Here is a 24,924-nt window from a genome sequence, read left to right as displayed (position 1 = left end):
TGTTTTTTTTTAACTTTTAGTTTCTTTATACTCATTTATTAGTTGTTAAAGAAAGTGCAGCATAAACATTGTCCTAAAGAGACTCTATCCCCTGACTACCTCTGTTGGCAGAGCATGAGACTCATAATCTCATGGGAGGGGGTTAGTGTCCCATGTCAGGTGCAAGGTACTCTAATAAGCCATACTGGGCAGCAGCAGTATGGGGAGGTGGTGTTGGTGGTATCTGCATGGAAGAAAGGCCTTGCAATCTACTTCCATATCTTGCCATGAAAACTCTATGGATAGTGACGGTAGAACTGTCCATAGGCTTGCCATGAGTTGATACCGACTCAGCAGCACTCAACCACTACCAAAGAGGCTGTGTGAAATAATTTGTTATTCCAGTCCAGTCTTTCCCATCTTTAGGGAGTAACACTGTTCCTGTGTTCTGTTAGCGGTGCATACAAAGGCAGTGAAAGCCAGGTCCATTCTCAAGGACCCCAGTCATCCCAGTCACAAACTGTTTTCCCTCTACCGTCTGGTAAACGGTACCAAAGCATTCGGTCCAGGTCCAACAGACTACAGAACAGCTTCTACCTCCAGGCAATAAGACTGCTAAATAGCCAACCTGTAGCTCCTTAGCAAATCACCTGTAATGGCTACATGGACACACAATTCTCACTATATTCAACATAACTGCACTACATGTATATGTTGCATACACCATGGGCAAATAACAGCTCTACTCACATTGAGTTTTATTCAATTTAAAAAATGTAACCTCAATTTTGTGGTTTTTGTGAATTTTTGTGATTTTTGTGATTCTTGTAAATTTTGTGAGCTCGCAGAAAAAGACATTTCATTGCCAGCAATTACTGCTGCACGCCGTATTGTTGTGCATTTGATAAATAAACTTTGATTTGATTTGATTAGATTTGATTTGATTTGATTTGATTTGATAGCATTGTGGGCCACAAATCCAAAAAGTTTTTTTAATTGTTTATTTTTTTGTATTTGCAGAATCTAGCTCGATTACTGATCAATCCAGGGGAGACAGCGAGCTTGGAGTGGAATCATACCCCGCTGAAAGAGTGGAGAGTGTGAGTTTCTCGTGTACAGGTGACACTGTACAGTAAATTTGAAACCTGCTGGAGCCATGTCAGTAGATCTCCAGAGCAGGTGTCCAGATAGATAGCTCTGGATTATTAGCCAATGTTTCTTTCAGATTATTTTGCCCATACATTAACATACACATGTAGGCACCAGAAGTGAATGGTTCTAGTCTCTTAACATCTTGATCCCTTACTGCTTATCTGCTTGTTATGCAGTTCAACCATAGACAGTTATTATATCGTTGGACATAATTTTAATGTTTGATGTTTGATATGTGGATTTTAATATTTAAAACAAATACAGAATAAGTTTGAGTTGTGATAATATGAATGCTAACATTCTCCCAAACAGTTTTTATAAAATAATTCAATGAGAGAGAATGATTAAATAATTATTTTGTAGAATGGCAGTGCTAAGTATAATTAGTGTAGTCTTGGTATTAGAACAGATTAACATTCAACTACATTGCTGCAATTCTTCAGTTCAAAGTCTCATTGCAGCATATTATCGTGCTGTGATTCAGAGTTCTTCAGTGTAAAAAACAAAATTAAAAGAACTGGGATACTTCACAGAGATAACACCATGACTCTTATAACCCATACAGTCATCATGGGACGTACAATGAACAAGGCCAATACAAGGCAGCAGGCACCTTTACAAATGTATTTCATTTTTCCTTATTTTGCTGTGTTTTTCACCTAGGGTTCTTCAAGCTATAGTCAAAAAGGGGAGCGGGGTGACCCTGGCCCACGTGGGCCCCCTGGTCCTCCTGGGCCCCCAGGGGAGACTAGAACTGCTGAAGGCCAGCCAGGACCCCGGGGGCCACCAGGACTACGAGGGACAGCGGGTCCCCCTGGAAAGGATGGCCAGCCAGTATGTCCTTTTGTCATGATCTCCTTTAAACAAGAACAGAATTTTTACCAGAGTGATCCATTTCTGAACTCTGATGTAAATGAACCCTCCAGCAGTTACTAAACTGGTGACAGATATTGTACATATAATGTGAGGGAGGTGAATGTACAGTAAGTAACATAACCTTGATATATTTTTGTCTACTGATGCACTCTCATTTGCTAATAAACTTTTCTTTGGCACATGAAACAACTCTTTTAATCACACTTGAAAAAACTAAATTGATTTCTTAATTGTTTAATCAAAAATCCAATTTGGCAATTGATTTAATCACACAACTAATAAAATATGTTTCTCTCTGTTATGTCAGGCCAGGTCTGCTGCTGTTATTGTGGGGCTTTCACAGTAAAACAGCAACACTTTCATTTGTCATCTCAGGCTATCCGCAACAAAAATTGCAGCTTAGGAAGATGGTGTCAGTTTTCCCTAGCAGGTTCATTCAGTCCTGTAATATAGGGGCCTGGTCACTAGGAATGTTTTGTTAGCTAAATAATGCTTCAGACTTGCTTTTACTCTGTTTGGAAATGAACAGACCTGTTAGCAATAGTAACATTGTTGAGCTTTGCATGTACTACTCTAAACTCTCCGTTTTATTATCTAACAGGTTATTTTTATAAACCACAGGGAGATAACAATACACATGAATAATGATATGATATTGCAGTAATTTAATGAGATAACATTTTAGAAATATTTTTGGGCATTTTTCTTTCAACAGTAAATTCTCAAACTGAATCATCATGAAAATGAGTGATACAATATTAGTTCCTTTTTAAATAAATGCAACATTTCTTATAACACTACTTCACTCTTCACTCGTTTTGCAAAATCTTTTTTTGTTGAGGTTTAGCAATTCAATTTGTTTTGGTCCCAATTTTGGGGAGAATTCAAACTCCATGTTAGCTCTAGGCTTCAGAATAACCTAATGAGAGTACTAACATGACAAAGCTGTTGTGTTTCATGGTGTATTGTTACAATGTTACAAAGTCAGGCTGTGTGCTTTCCAAGAGCTCACAGATTATGCTACAAGGAGTGCTACATTACTGAGTGACATTCAGCTGAAACTACTGTATGATGACATTTTTACAAAGAAAAAAATAGTTACCAGAATGCTCTGTAACATTTTGGTGGGTTGCTTATGCTTGTGAAAATTTCCACAATGTCCACTGCCATTGCTTTTCAGAGGTGCATGCTTGCCAAAGGCAGTTAGATCAGCTGATTGTTGTGGCTGGCAGGAACCTGAGGCTCAATGGTTGAAGCTGTGGATAGTTGAGGCATTCATTTGTTTTTCAATAGGATAATAACTAGGAACCCAGCAGCGTGAGACATGGTGATTGTCATGCCCAGTAATGCATATATACTGTATATTACTGTAGTTCACCAAAGGTATCATTTAGCTTGCTGTGCACAATGTTGGTAACAAATGATTTTGTGGACCCTGCAGCAAACATGTGATACAGTACATCCCTTGCATACACATGAGACAGGGGATGTAGCTAACATTCAGTGATTACATCCACTTGTAATCACAGAGAAGATTGTGTTTACACACATCTCCTTCCAACAACACATGTTCTTCTGTAGGGGGTTATATGTAGTTAAATGAGTAAAGATCTTTGTGTTTGCTTTTGTGTACTGTATCTTAATGTCACAGTTAAATTGTAACATTCCTTGTCTTTTAGGGAATTCCTGGAAAAGATGGGACACCAGTAAGTATTATTCAAACATTCATAATGCCAACTGGGTCTTTTGAATGGCTGAAACAATGGATAATCATGGATAATGAAAATTATTTATACTTGTTATACTACATTTCAGATTGGAATTGTTAGAGGAAGTCTATGAAAGACACAAAGACTACTTTGTGATATCCCTCTAACGTCTCGTATTTTGAGAAGAATGCTTGAAACTCATTATAAATCTAAAATGTGGTTATTTTACAGTGGTGTTGTGTGTCTTCACAGAGTATTTAACTACTTTCACAATCCACTCTTTCTCTGAACACCCACGAATATCAAGTACATTCAAAAGCAATCATTGCTAATATTAGTTAACTACTGGTAGTTGCACAGATCTATTTTTTAGAATTCCTTATTTATTTTTTCAAGATCTTCTGTCTCTTTTGATGAAATGGTTAATTAGTTTCTAAGGGAAGTTCGAATTAATTGCAATCTGAATAATATTCATGCCACTTCCAGGCTATATAAATTCACTGAATCTCACTAAATGCATTTAGTTATTCCAGAGGTGAGATTTAAATTATCTGTTTTTTCAAATGTTAATTAATAGTGCTTGCTCTTAAAAGCCCACTTTGAAGAAGAATTAAGATATTCACAATTCTTCCCCCGTCAACTATGGAGTTTGATGATTAAAATGTGAATTTGCTTTTATTGAAAATGCCATTAGGATAAGGACAACAAATTTGAAAATAGAGAACTGAAGGTAAAATAAAAAAATCTAATACCATTTATTCATTGTTATTCAGGTTGTTTTCTTCCAGATGCTTTTGTTGTGTTTACTTGTTGCTCCTCAATGGGCATCTGAAAGACAGGCCTTTCAATAATATAATTTGAAAATAAAAGTTAGTTGAAACACAAATTATTTGGAATAAATAATTTGGCACTAACTATTATATCAAATAACATTTCCTGGAGACTTCTTCTGCCCATGTAGAGTAGTAGAATTCTCTAGTTGTGCTTTGTAGCTCTAAAACCTGATGTGTCACATGCTGTACAGTATACACAATTGAAATATAGAACTGGCAGACGTAAATTCCTTGTTTTGTTCTTCAATTGCCAAAATGTTTGCTACATTTCTGTAGCCAGTTAAACAAAGACCATGGACTGAGAGACTGCCAATAACTACTTTGAGTTTGTGTTATGCAAGCAAAGTTTATGTCCCTGGATGTGCTTGAACAAGTCTTTCAGTCATCATCACAGTTGTTTTCAATTTCAATTTCAAACCTTTTCAATTTTGTTGTGATGTTTAAGCAAGCTACTTATACCTAATCTTTCCATTTAAGTCTAACTAAAGCCTTAGGTGTATGTCTAAAAAATAAAATCCTGGTATTTTTTCTCCATCCAGGGTGAAAAGGGACCACAAGGATTTCCAGGGCTGCCTGGAGAGTCTGGTGCAAAGGGAGAGAAGGTATGGAAACTGCTGTCCTACGGCACTGGACAACTAAGAGTCCCTAGGAACAGAAAAGTAGTGTGCAATCCCCAAACAACAAATCTTCTCTTCCTTTTTATTATAGTTTGCTTAAACAGCAATGTTATTAATATTATTGGATGTTTTTATGCAAAGTCAATTTACTTTGGATTAATGCAATTCTAATATTTCATAAAAGATAGACATAATTTTTAACCAACTTTGTTTTCAGTTGAACTCAATCTTCTTTAACACTTTGTGTAAAAATTAATTGTCTGAGGTAATATATGTTTATAACCATAAAAATGTGTCTACTGAGTTAGTGGCTTCCAATCATGAAGTGTGTAAAGGAACAAGTAATAGGTTTATTCCATATTGAAAAAAAGAAGAAAGAGAACCCCAATGGAGGGATCATCCTGTAGGATGGAAAAGTTGTGGTTAATGGTCCTGGGGATAGGAAGTGTGATAGGGTGGTAAGGAAGCACCAAAGGAATGCGGTTGATGGTCCGGGGGGTGTTTTTGGCTCGGGCAAGGGCATTGTCAATCACACTGCTGGGGTATCCTCTGTTGATGAAAAAGGAGATTTCGAGGGCTTGGTTCTCGAAGTCGTTGTCGTCGCTGCATAATCGTCGTAGCCTAAGGAACTGTGAAAAAGGAAGAGAGTTTTTAGTGTGGTTGGGGTGAAATGAGCTGTACTGGAGGTAGCTGTGTGAATACGTGGGTTTGTAATAAACTGAGTGGACAGTCGGGGGTAGTTGATAGAGAAGTTGATGTCTAGAAACGGAAGAGTAGTGGATGATATGTTAACCGTATATTTGAGGGACGGGTGGAAGTTGGTGAAATGGTGCAGGAAGAACTCAAGCTGATCGTTGGAGCATGTGGCGGCACCAACGCAGTCATCAATGTATCGTTTGTAGAGGTCAGGGACATAGCCAGTGTAGGAAGCGAAGAAGCGTTCTTCTACCCAGCCAACAAAAATATTGGCATAGCTGGGTCCCATTCTGATAATATTTCTTTATTAGCCCCATACAATTTCTTGCATTAGGAATTTGTCTTTTTGCATAAACCAGCTTTTCTCCATGAGACACAGACAGGGAGAGAAGCTTGGCGTCAGAGCACAGGATCAGCCATTATACGGCACCCCTGGAGCAGTTAGGGGTTAAGGGGGTTAAGCAGTTGGGCCCTCAGGGGCCCAAGGAGTAGGATTCCTCTGCCGGCTGCAGGATTTGAACTGGCAACCTTCTAGTCACAGGCGCAGATCCTTCGCCACAGAGCCACCGCTCCGCCCTGGTGGCTGGTGCCCATGGCAACTCCACTGACCTATTGGTAAAAATGATTATTGAAAGAGAATGCGTTCAGTGTGAGGACCAATTCTGCAAGGCGTACCAGGGTGTGGGTGGGTGGATCAAGCACTGTGCGCTTGTCCAGCGTGTGTTTGAGGGCTGTAAGGCCGTCATTATGGGGAATGACGGTGTACAGAGATGTGATGTCCATGGTAAAAATGTAGCATTCGGTACCCTGAAATTGGAAATCATTAAAAAGTTGGAGCGCGTGGTTGGTGTCTTTGATGTATGAGGGAAGATCTTCAACCAGCGGTCTCATGAGGCTCTCAAGAAAGGCTGAGATGTAAGTAGTTGGACAGTTACATGCTGATATGATGGGGCATCCAGGGGTGTCCGGTTTGTGGATTTTGCAGCCTACGCATGCTGACGCAGCTACCCACCTGAACTATGAAGTGTGTAAGCTGAGCTGGCCAACCAGAAATTCACAGTGTTTGCTCAGCAGACACTTGCAGTGGATTTCTCAGATTTCACTTTCTGGAAAAGATATGTATGTGGATGATTTTTTTGAAGGAACAGATACATTAATTATTGTAACTATTGTTTTATGTAAGATTATGCATCAGGCATTTCAACTGCTTATTTAAATTAAATGACAGGAAGTCCCCATCGTGCTGTTAATGTTTTTGAGATTTTATTATATAAAATTATCCATTTTCATGATTGTCTTATTAAGACAGTTAACAGTAATATACAAATTAAATCCATTTAAATAGGAAAGATAGATAAGACAAGAAGTTTAACAGAAATACAGAGGGAGTTCAAGTTTTGGCTTTGCCAAGAGCTAAAGGAAGATTAAAGTTCCTTAGTTGAGACACCTTGACACCCAACATTGGCCATAATGGAGGAGGCTTCCACAGTCTGGCTTTAAGTGACTTTATCTCATACATAAGGTAAAAATAAAATGGTGAGTCAAAAAGTAAAACTTCCAAACTGGCATGATTCGACATTAGTGTGCTCCTTTAGTGCTTCTAGGTTTTTAAGGAATCGCACAAAGTAACTGAACACAAACACCATCAGTTAAGGTGAAAATATATCCATAACTAGTACTTACAGTATACAATATTAGAGATGTTTTGTGCAACTAGCTACAGGCTTTTTTAATTCTGAAACAAAAAGCCAGTTGTGCCAATTTCATTGGTTGCTGTTACAGCTGTGTTCTAATTTTTCCATAGGGTGATCCTGGAGTAGGGCTGCCTGGCCCTCCTGGACCGCCTGGCCCTCCCAGTCCTGCACGATTTCTGGTCTGTATCCCACTGAAGCAACACCCCTTGTCTTCTTAGAGATTTAGGTGCTGAATTTGGACTTAGTTGGGAAATATACAGAAGGTGGTTTGCTAAGGTTGCCTTTCTTATTTCAGAGTGGAGCTGATGGCTATGGTTCAGGCTTTGGGGACTTTGACAGTGATGCAGAAGTTATCCGAGTAAGTACCTTGTTTAGAGCACTTTTGCTTGCAGCCTCAGACATGTGGTTATAGTTTGCAAGAGTACGGGTACATTTTCTCAAAGTTAATAGCGCTGTTTAAGAATACTCCAGGTTACTGTGTCTGTGAGGTCAAAGCATGTCAGATTATTCCTGGCCTTTTTCATTCCCTAACACTAATAAAACCATGTAAATGTTTTATTCCATTAACTACTGTTAATTTCTTTATATTTAATCAGATCTGATTTTTGCTGGTAATTAAGGGGACTTAAGAGTTCACTGAAAGATGCTTTATTTCTGTAAAGCTCAGGTCAAGTGGTGTCAGTGAGCATACACTATTTTCTTACTCTTATGGATCCACCATCTGGATCAAGCATAACAAAACCATAGACCAAAATAATTGATCCAAATAGTGGCATAATTTTATAATTTTGTTTTTTAAGGAGTGATGTCTGTTTATCTAAAACAGGAATATCTAGTTCCAGCTTCTATAAATAAAGGCTAGGAGATTCTGTGTCTTCCTGTGGAAAATTGTGTTTATGCCAGTTGAACATTTGGAAATTGTGCAAATTCCTGTGCTAAAGTGCATGTCATAAAGCAATGCCATGGTATTACAGATGCAGCCATTCAAAAGCATTGTAAAACCCTGTACTGTGCAAATAAATCTGCAGATTAGCGCATTAAACCGTAGTACGGGATTGGCTAGCTAAAATGACCGACAGGTGGCACTCATGGTGCATTGGTTGTTAGTGAAACGATTGCTTCATTTAATCTCTTTACTGTGCATGTTTAAATCCGCTTAATGTTGAATAATAATATGGAATTTTACAACTAAAGGGAAATGTTGGTAGCTGAGCACAAAAATAACAAGAGCATAATGTCTCTGAACAACATAAATGATATTAATTTAGGAATATAAACATATTATGTAAGCTCTATACAGTGGTGTGAAAAAGTGTTTGCCCCCTTCCTGATTTCTTATTTTTTTACATGTTTGTCACACTGAAATGTTTCAGATCATCAAACAAATTGAAATATTAGACAAAGATAACACAAGTAAACACAAAATGCAGTTTTTAAATGAAGGTTTTTATTATTAAGGGATAAAAAAATCCAAACCTACATGGCCTTGTGTGAAAAAGTGATTGCCCCCATCGTTAAAACATAAATCTACTGTGGTTTATCACATCTTTGGAAAGCTGAGTTCAATTTCTCTAGCCACACCCAGGCCTGATTACTGCCACACCTGTTCTCTATCCAGAAATCCCTTAAATAGGACCTGCCTGACAAAGTGAAGTAGACCAAAAGATCCTCAAAAGCTAGACATCATGCTGTGATCCAAAGAAATTCAGGAACAAATGAGAAACAGAGTAATTGAGATTTATCAGTCTGGAAAAGGTTATAAAGCCATTTCTAAAGCTTTGGGACTCCAGCGAACCACAGTGAGAGCCATTATCCACAAATGGCGAAAACATGGAACAGTGGTGAACCTTCCCAGGAGTGGCCGGCTGACCAAAATTACCCCAAGAGCGCAGCTACGACTCATCCAAGAGAATTGCAGGCTTCACTTGCCTCAGTTAAGGTCAGTGTTCATGACTCCACCATAAGAAAGAGACTGGGCAAAAATGGCCTGCATGGCAGAGTTCCAAGACGAAAACCACTGCTGAGCAAAAAGAACATAAGAACAGAAAACATCTTGATGATCCCCAAGACTTTTGGGAAAATACTCTGTGGACTGACGAGACAAAAGTTGAACTTTTTGGAAGGTGTGTGTTCCATTACATCTGGCGTTAAAGTAACACAGCATTTCCGAAAAGGAACATCATACCAACAGTGAAATATGGTGGTGGTAGTGTGATGGTCTGGGGCTGTTTTGCTGCTTCAGGACCTGGAGGACTTGCTGTGGTAAATGGAACCATGAATTCTGCTGTCTATCAAAAAATCCTGAACGAGAATGTCCGGCCATCTGTTCTTGACCTCAAGCTGAAGCGTACTTGGGTTCTGCAGCAGGACAATGATCCAAAACACACCAGCAAGTCCAACTCTGAATAGCTTAAGAAAAACAAAATTAAGACTTTGGAGTGGCCTAGTCAAAGTCCTGACCTGAATCCGATTGAGATGTTGTGGCATAACCTTAAAAAAACGGTTAAGGCTCGAAAACCCTCCAATGTGGCAGAATTACAACAATTCTGCAAAGATGAGTGGGGCTGTAAAAGACTCATTGCCAGTTATCGCCAACGCTTGATTGCAGTTGTTGCTGCTAAGGGTGGCCCAACCAGTTATTAGGTTTAGGGGGCAATCACTTTTTCACACAGGGCCATGTAGGTTTGGATTTTCTTTTTCCCTTAATAATACAAACCTTCATTTAAAAACTGCATTTTGTGTTTACTTGTGTTATCTTTGTCTAATATTTCAATTTGTTTGATGATCTGAAACATTTCAGTGTGACAAACATGTAAAAAAATAAGAAATCAGGAAGGGGGCAAACACTTTTTCACACCACTGTATGTCATGCCCTCTTCATCTAGAGGGCGCTCCTGCTCTGTCCTGTTCCTAGTTTCTCTGTGCTTTACTTGTTCTTCTGGTGTGTCTTGTTGTCTGGGGCTATATATTTCCGATTGTTGGGATCGGTTGTCGAGAGGCTCGCCTCAACAGGTCACCCAACGTCCGTTACCTGAGGGCTTATGTCTTGTCCCCAACTCCGCCCGATACCTTGAGCCCAGACTGAACCCCTGTGTTTGTTCCGATCCTACCGCTACGCATAAGGTCTTCTTGTCTTGCCAGTCTCTCTCCAAGGCTAGCCCCCAGCTTCCGTGACAGTATATGGCTGATATTGGTAGTTTAAATAAAAAATACAAACCGGTATTCCACTTTCTTCATAAACATTTTAAGCATCAAAGTCTTTCATTTGGTTACTTACTGTGGTTATTTTGGAAAAGTTTTTACATGCTCCTTCTGACTATATAAAGTTTATATACTTTATAAAATGTTATAATGTTTTAACCTTTTCTATGAATACTTTTGATCATTATCGCAGTAAAAAAGCATTCGTTTTAGAATCTGATAAATAGGGAATTTAAGATGGAATCGTGTATCTAAAGAAATTAATAATTATAATTATATTCATATAGCTCAAATTATTACAGTAGTACACTTTCTTTGTAAACATCTGCATCAGTTTTGCTCATTCACCCTCTTTTACTGTCCTATAGCTTAAGCTGTCAAGCGACACATTGGTGTAATGGTTTTTAGCATGGGATTCACATACTGGAGGTGGGGGGCTTGAACCCTGCTCTTGCCGTGAGTTTTTTTTTACAAATAAACATTTCTTTGAAAAATGAAAATAGTAAATATTATCAACACTATATTCAATTTGTTGGTATTTAAATCTAAATATCACAATACGTTCAAAGTTAATTGATTTATTAATAACAACTAATAATTTCAAACTGCTTGTATTTTAAAATTGTGATTTGTTCGGGGTGATTTTTCACTGTTTTCACAACCTTCAGTTTATTAAATGTGTATTTTTGAGACAGGGTGTTCCAGACCTCTGTTTAATTTCTGAAACTCCCTCTGTATTTCCTGTTTTCACACAGACATAGATAAGAATAAACTACATTCGCAAATCTTTTCACAGGCGGAAAGATGTTCTGTGCTCTTACCACAGTACGTTGTTACATTGTTACATTTTTAAACATCAGTCGAACCATTCTGAAGTCTGTCAAAATCGTTAAAAATGTTACCAAATAGTATTTGGTGACAGTGTTACCTGTCCTGGATAAAGCGGTTAGAAAATAGTATATTCCATTGCAGCCACTTTATGTAACACGTCTCCGTACTTCTCACTAAGGCCAGGAGTGTTAACACCCCACTGCGTAACGGTATGTAGAATAGACAGTTCTGCTGTGGGAGGGGAATTAATTTTCAGTAGCATGCTCTGTTGTCATTGTTGATCTTTTACACAAGGCAACCAGCAATCAAATGTCCTGTTTTTTCTTAACACTCGTTTTTGCATACTGTAGTTTTAAAACTTGAACAAAGATGTGCCACATGTATACAGTGCAATGTTGTATAGTTTTAAAGCCACTACAGTATAGCTTGTGGGAGATACATTTATTTGTACTGCATCAAAGTTTAACTCGTTCAGAGCGCCCGACATTACAAACTCTGGGCGTTTCATTGTCTATTGCAACAGTATCGACAGCAATGTGGTTAAAAGGAACATGCCAAAATATTTCCAAAATAATAAAGAAATCATAACAATAACTCCAAGTTGTTTCAGGCTAATCATGCAATCGAAAGGAAGGACACTTAAATTAACACAAAAATACTTTATATTTATAAATCAGTTAAAAACACTTTTTATACACAAAAATGGGTGGTTTTTCTTCTGCATGATCAGCTTAGAGTCTTTGTGTAAGCTGTAAGTTCTTTTTACTTTCTTAATTAAACATTTTAAATACTTTAATTTTGTAAATGCAACACGCATTCCATATAGAAATCAAAATAATGTTTTCTACAGGTTTTAAGCAGATCAGCAGGTTGCTGACAAATTAGCGCACTGTCCACTAACTGTAAAGACCGTTCTACAGCTTCTATTTTTTTTAAAACATTTAGAAAAGTTTCATCTATACAGACTATTCTCGATTGTTTTTCCTGAATGTCACACTTAGTTCAGTATTTTATTTACAGTACATCTAAATAAGGAAGTCAGGTGTTAACATGAACTATTGGTAATCGATAATATTAAAATTCACAATGGAATCATTTGTTGCACTCCTTCCACATCTTGTAAAAACATTAATTTACAATAATTTATTCAAATATATGTTGAATCTGACTATCAGAAAATAAGCAAAATACAAACTTATAAAGTAAAAAAATGAAGATAAAATATAATTTTATACACTTTTTTCTGTGTCTCTTCCTACTCTCTCTCTCACCTGCTTTGATTCGGACACAGAATGATTAAAAATGGGAACGTTTTAATGCCGGCGCATTATCATCTCGCACCAGAGAGAAGGGAAAAAAGCTGGTAGTATCATTCATTTCAGTCTCCATCACTCTGCCCATTGATATAACTTTTTATATAAATGAGATGATTTTTATTTTCAACAAATTGTAAATATGACGTTTACATTGGCGTTTTTATAAATTTTTCACTTAAGTGTATGGAGGAGTGTCAGCTGTCAAGGACAGCCCCCCCCTTCCCCCCACAGACAGACTGACAAAGCAATTAGGAAGTGTTAACTATCCAGCCATTGCAAAGGGTTCAACTGCAGCAGTCACAAATAAATAAAAAATGTTTTTTTTATCCTGATGGTAATTGTAACAAATTGTCACGTTTCACATCCTTGCGTAACAATCATGACGTTCTCATGCAATCAAAGCTTTGATGTTTTTTTATTTTGAAACCATGACCTTGACATGCAGGTGTGAAGAAGAGTTAACAGCTTCAGATTTAAAAGGTTATTAATAATATCTTCTGTGTCGCATTAACATTGGAATATTCTTACAAGTGTAAAAAGAAGCGATACACAACATGTCTCCTCTGTAACTCTTCAGTTTACAGAGAAATTTCCCCAGCGTCACACAACATTGTGCAATAATACTCTTCTTCTAGCTAATTTCAAGGGAGTAACCCTGTTACAAAAGGGAACAGTACATCGGTCCTTGACTATGGTTAAACAGTACATTCGATGTCTGGTGGAATTTCAGCATTCACTTTTCTGTAATCTGTACAGAACTGTGACGTCTCTGTACGTCTGTACATTATTGAGACAACATTGTTGGTACCAATAATCAGGGGGGCTTCACAGACTTCCTTCTTTGAACTCAACTGTGCTCAAGTAAATAATGTACAGTTTATCACCTTCTGCAATGCTTCTAGTTTAGCAGGATTTGCGCAATAAGCACATTGTTTAATGGGGATGACATTACCCACATCTACAGTATATCACTATACAACACAGGTTTGAGTCGAAGTATCTGTTAATAAAACAGAGCGCTTTCCAATACATATAACTACTGCATGATTTCTTTATCCGTTTCAGCTAAATGAGGGGAATCAAATCAGTCAGAATCTCAGAGTGGCAATTGTAAAAATAACCCTTCTTCCCTCCTTTGTTTAACTTGAAGAATTTTTCGAAGAAATCCTTAATCACAAAACCACTGCTTAATTTATCCAAATACAGAAATTCATGCCAGAGCCAACAACAAGCTGTAATAGTGGACTAGTTTTATGTATTCACTATATAAGAAACAAACCAAAAGTAATATTTTGATTGCAGTGCTTTGTCCATTACCACTACAATAAAAGTTTTTTGAAATGTGTGTTGCGTTTATGAAATTCAAGGATTTTAAACATTTAATTAAAAAGTAAAAATCTTACAGCGTACACAAAGATTCTAAGCTGATCACTAGGAAGAAAAATCACCTGTTTTTTGCACATAAAAGTTGGTTTTAACTATCTAAACCATTTTTTTACAGCTTTAAAGTCATGTGATGTTAGGCAGGGACACATTATTGTATCTTATTTTGTATTTAGTTTTTAAAAATTAAAATCCTTTGCTCATCGTGTTGATAGGCTGTTCTCCGATTACTGGCAATTGTAAAAAACTAATCCTTCCCCCCTCCCTTGTTTAACTTAAATATTTCCATTAAGAAATGCTTAAACACAAAACCATGACATATAATAATTCATCCAGATACACACGCCGGAACCAGTTTTGCCAGACACAACCTCTCAGAGCAAATCTGGCATCTGGGCTGAGGTCTCCTTTAGCCCAGCCAGCTGGTATCCTCTTGAATGCCGCTGATGGACCGGATTCAGTCCCAGGCGTTGTACTTTTTTTTAAATTCCAAGTTAAATTGTTGGCTGATTACTGGCTGCTGACATTTGGATTAAGACAAAATATAGATGTTCTCAATTCGTATGTAAACCTGAAAGAGACACATCATGTTCACAATAAGCTATAATAGTGGACTTTTTTATGAATTCAGCTCTGATCGCGCTTTGAACCATCTGGGCGGTTACCACTACAAGGGCAACAGAAGTTTTTTTTAAAAAAAGAAACAAATATTTATCTTTTTACAATAACAGCAAGTGGTGTTCTTACTACATGTTCTTAGAAAAGGATAAAACGTTATAACTTTTTATGAAGTACAGAATATAAGCTTAATAATGTTAGAACAAGCACGATAAAACCCGAACCCACTGTATCTTACCAAATTTTCCATCATATTTATGCATAATTCAATTATTTATGATGAAGGTGGAAGGTTGTGTTCTTTTGTCAACCGAGCAATCTTGCTTTTATAAAATATACCGACTTTTTAATGTTTAGCATGCTGTAATACAGAGTTTATTTTAAAGTCTTTTTAAAGTCTAAACAGTATACAGCTTAAATACTTAATTGGAAAAAGATTGTCCCTCAGCAGTGATCGGGATTCGAAATCGGGCTTTTTCTGGCGACACCTCAAATGCTGGACATTATGCTTTATGAGCTCCACCTGGGGGTTTTACAAGGTACTTCATGATACTATTATCCTATTTCAAAAAACATGCGGTATGTTGCGCTACGTCCACCACGTTTTATTGCAGCGTACCTCCCTCTTTTTGAATGGCTGGATCTGTATGTTTTTTCTAAATTGTGTTTGTAACATCTCTTGTGCTTCCATTATGAAAGGAAATGCATAGAAAATGGCTAAAGTTCTTAATTAGTACATCATGAGAACGTTGTTCATATATAGACTCAAATGATAAGAGCTCTTTTATTTTAGGGTCCCCCAGGACCTCCTGGTCCCCCTGGAAAGCCTGGTCCCCCTGGTCCAAGTGTACCTTTGGATGCCTCAGCGGCACTGTTGCCAGGTCCTCCGGGTCTCCCTGGTACCCCAGGCCAAGACGGAAAGGATGGCCAGATTGGTAAACCTGGACTGCCCGTAAGTACAATGAGTGCCTGATTAGTTTGAAGACCAGAACAATGATGATTTAAGCAAGTGTTGCAGACTGTCATTACCAGGGCACACATGAGAAATCTGGATTTCCTCCGTTTAAAAGTTAACCAAGGTACTTTAGTTGCAACTACAGATTTCCCATGGTTAACTTTTGATATGTTTGTCAATTTTGTTTTCAACCAAATTACTGAGTGCATTATTCTTTTTGGAAACTATAGATGGATTTTAATGGGCGAATAATTACCCAAGAATCAGATAAGAATTATATGAAAGAGTAGCTGAACTTTATATGCCTTTTAAGTAGATCAACAATTAGCCAAGACATGGACAAGAACTGTTGAAAGAACATTTGGTAGGAATTCCTGTTCTAACAATATTGTCTTATAATTATGATGTGTAAAATAGTAAAACCTAGGTAAATTGTGGTAAACAAGTGCTGGTGATGCTGAAAGCATTCACAGCATTCAAGAATGAAACATGCCTGATTATATCAAGTGTGATAGTGGTGTATAGTAGTAATACTACAACATATAAACTATATGTCTACATTTAGTAATAAAAAAGAATTTAATAAACTATAATCAAGGCATTTACTTTCTGTAAACAGTGCAGTTCAATAATGGGGAATCAAATTAAAGCATACTCTAGACTTACCTTGTAATGCGTTAAAGTGAGAATTGTAAGGCACTGTAGCCTCAGAACAACTGCTGAATTTTCCACTTACACAAATTCCGCTCAACTCAACTTGGTTGTATGAATTCAAAACTGAGCAAAGTGAAGTGAATTTCCAGATTTAAGCCTTTTTATCTATTGTCTTGGGATAACAGTTACACCGTTCAGTATCTTATGTTGTCTCATAAAATTATTATTTTTCATGTGTTGACCTGCTGTGACTTGGACTTTTTGCAGGTGTTTGATGGGGAGTTTAGTGGTTCTGGCAAGGTACAGCACTGGTTCATTCAGGTTGCTTATAGTACAGTGCTCCAACTAGGAAACGTATAAAGGCAATATTTTTCCTCCAACACACAATCCTACATGTTTTCTAACAGCGTATATGCTTTGTACACAAAGGTCTTTGTGCAAAAATCCACCATTGTTTTCCATTAAATAGCTGTTTTCTGTATGCACACTATTCAGCTGACAAGCCTGTGGTAAAGATTTGTCAAATTGGTTATAATTTTAAAGCACCCTCAGTTTTTTTAAGTTGTTCTAACAAGTTTAATCAAGGCTGCTCAAAAGGAACTGTTTTTAACTCCAAAATGCCTTGATGGAAATCTAAAAAAAAAATCTAGCTCTTGCTTCTTGGGTATTGAATGAATGTGCATGGTTCCCAAAGCACAGGGTACTTCATTAAATTTCAGGCAACAATACACGATTCTTGGAAATTCATTGAATTGAAAAGACAAACACAACTTCAGCTAAGCTGAATAGGACATTAACTCAGTATAAAACAGTTTACTGTGTGTACTGGATACTTCACATAGGAGCTGAATTTTACAAATATGAGTTACCACTGGTTTCTGAGTTAAAGCCACTACTGTGTTGCCAAATCTAAAGTGAATCTGTCCTTGCTGTTAGCTATTTTTTAAGATAAGATCACTTTATTGGCCATATACAATTTATTGCATTAGGAATTTGTCTTTTCGCTTACCCCGGCTTGGCATGAGACACACAGGCACACAGACAGGGAGAGAAGCTTGGGGTCAGAGAGCAGGGTCAGGCATTTATACTTAGGTCACCCCTGGAGCAGTTGGGGTTAAGGGCCTTGCTCAGGAGCCCAATAGAGTAGGATTCCTCAGCCAGCTGTGGCTGCGGGCTGTGGGATTTGAACGGGCAACCTTCCAGCCACGGGCACAGATCCTTAGCCACAGTGCCACCGCTCCACCCCAAATGTCATTTTAATGTCATCCTTACTCATTCCAAACAAATTTGCACTTGTTGACATTTTGTATTCCTGGGCTCATAAACAAGTGCCATGTTTGTAAGTACTCCGGTCTCCCACAGTAAAAATCACGTTGTGAATCTTGCTGCATGTCTATGATAGCAGAGGACGATATTTAAGTATTTTCTCGGTGTTTGTATTAATTCTGGACCTGATTATAACCGACACCTGAATTGTCTCACTTTCTTTCCTTCACACCTACAAGCACAACTGCTGTATCTCTAGCCTTTCCATCACAGAATCCCCCTTGAACCAGATCTGTAATTATTTTCAATAACATTAATATTAACATTAATATTGAACATTTTTGTATCAGTATAAAACTTGGTGATTGTTATATTTTACAGAACTGCAATGGTTAGGAAGAGATGCATGTTCAGCTCTCCTGCTTTCGCAGCTTTGTAGTTAAACCATCCTTAAGCAGATGTCCTGTGCGTTTGAGAAGTAGCAGCCTGATCTGTACCCTTAAATTCTGCATTGCAACATTCATTTTAGTCAGATATATTCAGTTAAATTCTGATCTTGAAGTTTTAAATAGGGCAGCACTATGGCACAGTAGTTAGCATTCCTACCTCACAGCTTAGGGTCCCTGGTTTTGATTTTGGACTTGGGGTGCTTCCTGTGTGATGCTCCAGCTTCCTCTAACAGTCCAAAAATATATTGGTATGTTAATTGTCTTGTAAAGATAATTTTACCTAGTGTAAGTGTACTGTATGTGTCTGCCCTGCAATGGACTGGCATCCCATCCAGGGTGTACCCTACCCACACAGATAGCATCCCAGGTCTGAAATTGAACCCAGGGCCCCAGCACTGTGAGGCAGCAATGCTAACCACTGCACCAACGCCTCATTAGTTCTTTGTTAATAAAATATTAGAATTATTTTATGGTCAGAGGTCTGCAGTTGGTGTTTCTCAAGATGCCAAAGAACATGTTATCAAAATATAGGCTATGATCAATTATTAGGTACAGTTGCAAGAAATTTTGTAAACCCTTTGGAATTACCTGGATTTCTGAATTAATTACACATAAAAATGTGGTCAGATCTTCAAATAAGTCACACTAATAGATAAACACAATCTGCATAAACTAATAACACACAAATAATTGTAATTATTCTTCTCGTCAATACTGAAGACATAATTTAAACTTTCACAGTCCAGGCTGGAAAAAGTATGAGAACACTTCTATTTAGTAACTGGTAGAACCTCCTTTAGCAGCAGAACCTCCACCAAACGTTTCTTGTAGCTGCTGATGAGACCTGCACGTTTAGGAGGAATTTTAGACCATTACTCCTTACAAAACTGATTCAGTTCACTGATATTTCTGAGATTCCTTGCGTGAACAAATCTCTTCAGGTCATTCCACAATAAAGTGACTTGGCCATCCCAGAACACACATTTTCTTCTCTTTAAGCCACTCTGTTGTTGATTTGCTCCTGTGTTTCGGGTCATTGTCTTGTTGCATCACCCAACTTCTCTTAAGCTTCAGGTGATGGACTTCTACCCTGACATTCTCCTGTAAAATTTCTTGATACAATTTTGAATTCATTGTTCCCTCTATGATAGCAAGCTGTCCAGGCCCTGAGGCAGCAAAGCAGCCCCAAACCATGATGCTCCCTCCACCATGTTTCTCGGTTAGGATGAGGTTTTGGTGTTGATGTGCAGTGCTTTTTTTCCCTCCAAACATAGCGTTGTGCGGTCCTGCCAAAGAGTTCGACTTTTGTCTCATCTGTCCACAGAACATTGTCCCAGAAGCGTTGTGGAACATCCAGGTGGTCTTTTGCAAACTTGAGATGTGCAGCAATGTTTATTTTTGGAGAGCAGTGGTTTCCTCCGTGGTGTCCTTCCATTAACACCATTCTTGTTCAGTGTTTTTCTTGTAGTGGACACATGAACAGAGACTTTGGCAAGTTCAAGAGATTCCTGCAGGTCCTTTGCTGTTACCCTAGGGTTCTTTTCCACCTCCTTCAGCATTGCACGCTGCACTCTTGCCATGATCTTTGCAGGACGCCCACTCCTAGGGAGAGTAGCAACAGTACTGAATTTCCTCCATTTGTAGACAGTTTGTCTTACTGTGGATTGATGAAGACCTAGGCCTTTAGAAATGCTTTTTTAGCCTTTTCCAGCTTTATGCATCTCTACAATTCTTCTTTTAAGGTTCTCTGATATTTCTTTTGATCAGGGTATAGTTCACATGAACAGCTCTTTCTTGAGAAGAGCAGACTCTGTCAGTAACCTATTGTGTGCCCTTTTTATAGGGCAGGGCACCTCCAACCAATACCTCCAATCTCATCTCATTGATTGGAACGCCTGACTCCAATTCGTTTTTGGAGAAGTCATTAGGTTCACATGCTTTTTCCAGCCTAGACTGTTAATGTTTAAACAATGTGTACAGTACGGACAAGAAGAAGTACAATTGTTTATGTGTTATTAGTTTAAGCAGATTGTGTTTGTCTATTATTGTGACTTAGTTGAAGATCAGACCACATTTTTATTAGTAATTAATGCAGAAATCCAGGTAATTCTAAAGGGTTCACAACTTGTTTTTTGTAACTGTTTATAAATATGACAAAGGGACAAGTAAAGGTTTATTCCATGCTGTGGAGCCTTCTTTAGGTGTTACATAAATATGACATTGTGTTGCTTTTTGGTTTTGTGTCCTTCTGAAACATGGCTTGTCTGCATTGTTGGATATGATCTGCCTTTCATTTAAGTAATGGTGGAGGCTTTTACTAACTACATTAAAACATAACTTCCCTCTTTGAATTATTTGTAAAGCCATTGTTTTTAAAAAAATAATAACACAAAATGTCCAGAATGCACTTTATTGATTCTCACACTGAGTCAAGGTTATGCAGCTCTGGTGGTAATTCAGTAAGTGTAAATAAGACTCAAGTCAGGTAAGGGGTAAGTGTGAGGTGAGTGTTAAGCTTTAAGTTTAGAAGTTTAGAGTTAAGGAAAGAATGAGGGTATAGGTTATGGTTAAAGTTAGTTGCTGTTTAGGTTTAAGGATTAGGTTAGGTTTAAGATTTGGGTTTGATAAAAGGGTTTAGGGTTAGGGTTCCGGTTTCACTCTTTTGAGTAACTGAGTCTTTTCCAAAGACTATGCAGACTCTATGGCTTGGTAGCACTAATTATGCAGGTTTCCCATTTACTGATTATTTATTGACCACTTAGATACCATACAATTCAGGGTTCACCACAACACATGCCAGATTATTTTACATTAGAAGGATGTTAAACATATTTAAAGAAGATCTACTGTAGATGACAGTATTAGTTTCATACTCTAGGAAGAAGGTTTTTCCATAAAATAATGTTGTTGTCTGACTTATTCATGGCGCTAGATTAGCTCTACAGATTATGCTTCTGAGCTATATGTCCAAAGAGAGGTTTTGTTTTCAGATTTTTATAATTCAAGGGTCAAGACAAAGCCTACAGTAATATGAAGCTGAAATTCATTGCCAATTGTAAGAACCACAGGCCACCTACACAACAAATCTGAAATATGTTGTTATGGTTTTCAAGGGTCCACCAGGTCGTGATGGAGGTGTGGGACCACAAGGAGAAAAAGGTGAAAAGGTACGTTTATAATTGAGTCAGAGAACATGTATGGTATGAAAAACAGTTGTCTTTGCTCTCTCTCGTGTGTACAAATTCCTAATTTGCAAAAAAAAATGTTTTTTAATAAGAACAAAAATGTAAAATAGTGCAAAATACACTTAACTGATTCTCACACTGAGTCAAGGTTGTACTTTGCTGGTGATGCAGGCTTTCCCATTGATTTACTGGTTGAAGATAAAACTCAGTTTGTTTGCCAGGATCTGTGGGCTTGGAGTGCAGCTGAGGGACAGGGTTGGCCAACTGAAACAGGGCTGGCTAGAGGTGCTGCTACATAGAGGAAAAAGGCATCACCTGGCAAAGTAGCAGCCTTACCTGTAGCTGAGTATAAGGAGCCTAGATGACACAGATTGAGTTCTGAGTACCCCTGGCTCTGCCACCAGCAGACATGGGTGTGGAGTGAGTGAAAGAACCACAAACTGGCTTCTACTACAGTATGTCAGGATGGTAGCACACTTGTTTGCTGCTAACATACAGAATCAGTGTCACAAACTGCACGCGTGCAATTAAACTCATGCACTTATTAATCAACTTTCATTCCACACACCCTTCCCTATTTATACCCTCTCACTCCACTCCTCCTATTGAGGTTTTCTCACCCGTAAACGTCCTTTTGGATTTTTTCGTCTCTCTCGGCTCTAGTTTTCCCTAGCTCTCCCGTTCCCATTCCCATTGCTCCTGGACTACGGCTTCGCATCAAGTTTGGATTTGGTTACCTTACAGAAATAATCTGAAACTTGGCTGTAGAATCCCTAACTCGACTCCTATTTTTCGGCTTTGCTATATGTTTAGGTTTTGGTGCTTTTGGAATTTTACAGAATAATCTCGGAGACATTCCACCTACTGCCTCGCCTGTTCCTACATTTGCCTTCTGACAATCAGCCAGTATAGTTAAAGATGTAAATGCTATTGAAGATCATGCAAGTGGGAAAGACAAAGAGTTGAGAGAGCACAGTTGACTGAATTATAGTGAGTAGATTAGTGAAGAGTGGATGAAATGAAGAAGTGTATTTTAGGAAGACAAGTTTGTGATTGAGTGACAGAGAGTATAATCCTCCGTTCTCTCATGGAGTCCATGATTAGATTAATAAATGGTAATTAGTAAAGATATGATGTTAAGAATAAATCAGAATGAGTGAGTTCCTGAGTAGAGATCAACAAAACAGAAGCCATGCAGACCTCCCCCAGAAGGGGACAAACACAAGAGCTAGGACCAGAGAAGGGTTCTGTCCACAAGATTGAATGACAGACAGTACACTGTCTGTAAAACTAAGATGACACACTAGCTGGATTGTTCTTAAGGTGGTGGAAAAGCCGGCATTGTTACAACCTGACAATAAGATAGGTGTTATCTGTCCCAGAAGTGATTTCTAATAAATTTTGTTAATTCAATACAACTGAAACCCCAACGTGTACTAGAACAGATCTGATTGCATTTTAGAATACAGATTTCTCACCAACCACAGGAGTCATGTTCCTGAAATCACCCGTGATTAGTTTCGACACATCAGATTCTTCCATAACCTCGAATATTGTCCCTTAAAAATAACAAATAATGTGAATTATCATTCAGCTTATGAAAGTAATAGCATATGTTTTAAATATTACAGCAGAAATGATAAAGCCAAAGCTTTAAGAGAGCACTAAAATCAAGTGTGTATACTAGTGTGAAAAATGTGAAAAGGAGCATCTTGCTGGGTGGAGAGACACATGGGGTGTTAGGGAAATGTGTGAGGGGGGGCAAGGTGACAAAACAGAGTTATGAGGTTGTGGAGGAGCCACATGTTCCTTTGGCAGAAGCCGCAACTGGGAAGGCTAGTACTCAGCATGGAAACTGTGCATGAGTGAGTTCTATGATTGGCAGTCTTGTGGTCGGTAAGGGAAACCTGTTGTTACATAATGGAGATATACCCTAAACACTTATACTAGTTCTGCACAGCTCCCTTTGTTTGCTAAATACGTTGTGTTGTTCAAGCTCTATATACCGTAGCTACTTTATAAGCATTGCAGCTGCCAGCATTTTGTGAAAACAAAGATACAGAGTGACATATTGTGCCACTGATAAGATAGAATCTCCATTTCAATGATCATTCTGTACTTTTTTATGAAAAATGTGATCTAAAACCTTATTATTCAGGTTAACCTAAAAATAATGAGAAAAAATCATGGTAGGCTATCCAGAGGATTTTACAGGATGGCACGGGGCCTGAGTACTGCAGCCGGCAGTGGGGAGCGAATTATCTACCTGTGAGAGGACACTACTTCTACAGTACATTCTGTTCACCTCTTCACCTGCTGTACTATACAGTAAAACCTACTGTATATCAGTTGCTTATATGAACAAGATAAATGACAGCATGTGAACAATGATCTGAAAAAAAAATATTTATGAGAACACTCAAATTATTTTATAAGCTGGTATTCTAAAATATCCCTAAAAAGTTGCTTGTCACTTGTTTGTAATTTGACTACAATATGTTGGTTTCTCTTACAGGGCAATCCAGGCCTGGCTGGGCCACGTGGACCAAAGGTATTTCATACATATGAAACAAAGGAAACGTGAATAAAATATGACAACACCTGGTCTGCCATAATGAAAATAAGTTTTCATGACATTTCATGTTTTAACGTGAAAATTTAAATGTATTTCAAGGTTAAACAAATGGTAAAATAACCGTGACAAATTATACCAAATTGCAGTCTGTTGATTGTGTTTGTATCTGTAACCACATACTGTACTGAGTGTTTCTGCGAAGACATTATTTATCTTCTTACAGTTACAATAACACATTATTGCCTTATATCTGTGTTACATCAAAATAAGTTATTTTGTCTTTAGCTAGATTTTGGTGTTTGCAACTGGGATTTTCCAGTATTGCTTGTGACAGGCAGAGCATCATCAGAGCTGAGTAGGCTTGAGTCAGCTGAGGGTCATTGGCTTGCTTCACAGCAGGGATCCCTGGAGTCTGCCAGGCAACTGTGCGCTTGCAGTATTGTCCATTGCAGCCTCATCGCTCATCTAGTCAAGACTGGTACTCCAAAAGGCTCCATGGGGCTCCAGTATTTTAGGGGACCGTTTACACAGTCCACATCTTCCTTTGCTGGAGAGGGATTGGAACAGTAACGTAGTCTGATTCAAAGTTGCAGACTTTATTCAAACCAGGAAAAATCCTGAAGGGATTAACCAATTAAGTAATTGGTAATATACTGATTCACTTGTTGAGAAATGTTTCTTCCAATGTGCCCCAGCTTTTGTAAAAGTATAGTCACACCTCTACTTTTTCACAACCTCCATTCGCTTCCTCACAGGGAGATGCAGCAGAACCTGGGATGACTGGTCCACCTGGCCTTCCAGGGTCTAACGGAGAGAGAGGCCTTCCAGGTCCCCAGGGCCCCCCTGGGCCTCCTGGGCCCCCAGGGAGGGGCTACAGTTTTGAGGTGTGTTGTCATCCCTCATAGATTGAACACAATCCAGAAAAAAAAACATGA

The 24,924-nt window shown here is 38.2% G+C and overlaps 1 protein-coding gene across 6 annotated transcripts in view; it reads left to right on the top strand.

The window, feature by feature from the left end:
- LOC102696915 (collagen alpha-1(XV) chain-like) overlaps positions 1-24,924 on the top strand; it is a 114,778-nt gene that overhangs the window by 54,533 nt on the left and 35,321 nt on the right. For all 6 annotated transcript variants that reach the window (XM_069191098.1, XM_069191099.1, XM_069191097.1 and 3 more), the window contains 10 exons: positions 1,000-1,079; positions 1,795-1,965; positions 3,687-3,713; positions 5,089-5,151; positions 7,667-7,735; positions 7,852-7,914; positions 15,699-15,857; positions 21,343-21,396; positions 23,930-23,965; positions 24,745-24,873. In XM_069191098.1, the coding sequence (XP_069047199.1) occupies positions 1,000-1,079; positions 1,795-1,965; positions 3,687-3,713; positions 5,089-5,151; positions 7,667-7,735; positions 7,852-7,914; positions 15,699-15,857; positions 21,343-21,396; positions 23,930-23,965; positions 24,745-24,873 (851 nt within the window). The remainder of the gene's footprint in view (positions 1-999; positions 1,080-1,794; positions 1,966-3,686; positions 3,714-5,088; positions 5,152-7,666; positions 7,736-7,851; positions 7,915-15,698; positions 15,858-21,342; positions 21,397-23,929; positions 23,966-24,744; positions 24,874-24,924) is intronic.

This window comes from Lepisosteus oculatus, chromosome 6 (genome assembly GCF_040954835.1).
Source record: "Lepisosteus oculatus isolate fLepOcu1 chromosome 6, fLepOcu1.hap2, whole genome shotgun sequence".
NCBI classification, from domain to species: Eukaryota; Metazoa; Chordata; class Actinopteri; order Semionotiformes; family Lepisosteidae; genus Lepisosteus; species Lepisosteus oculatus.
This window is presented reverse-complemented; position numbering and strand designations above follow the sequence as displayed.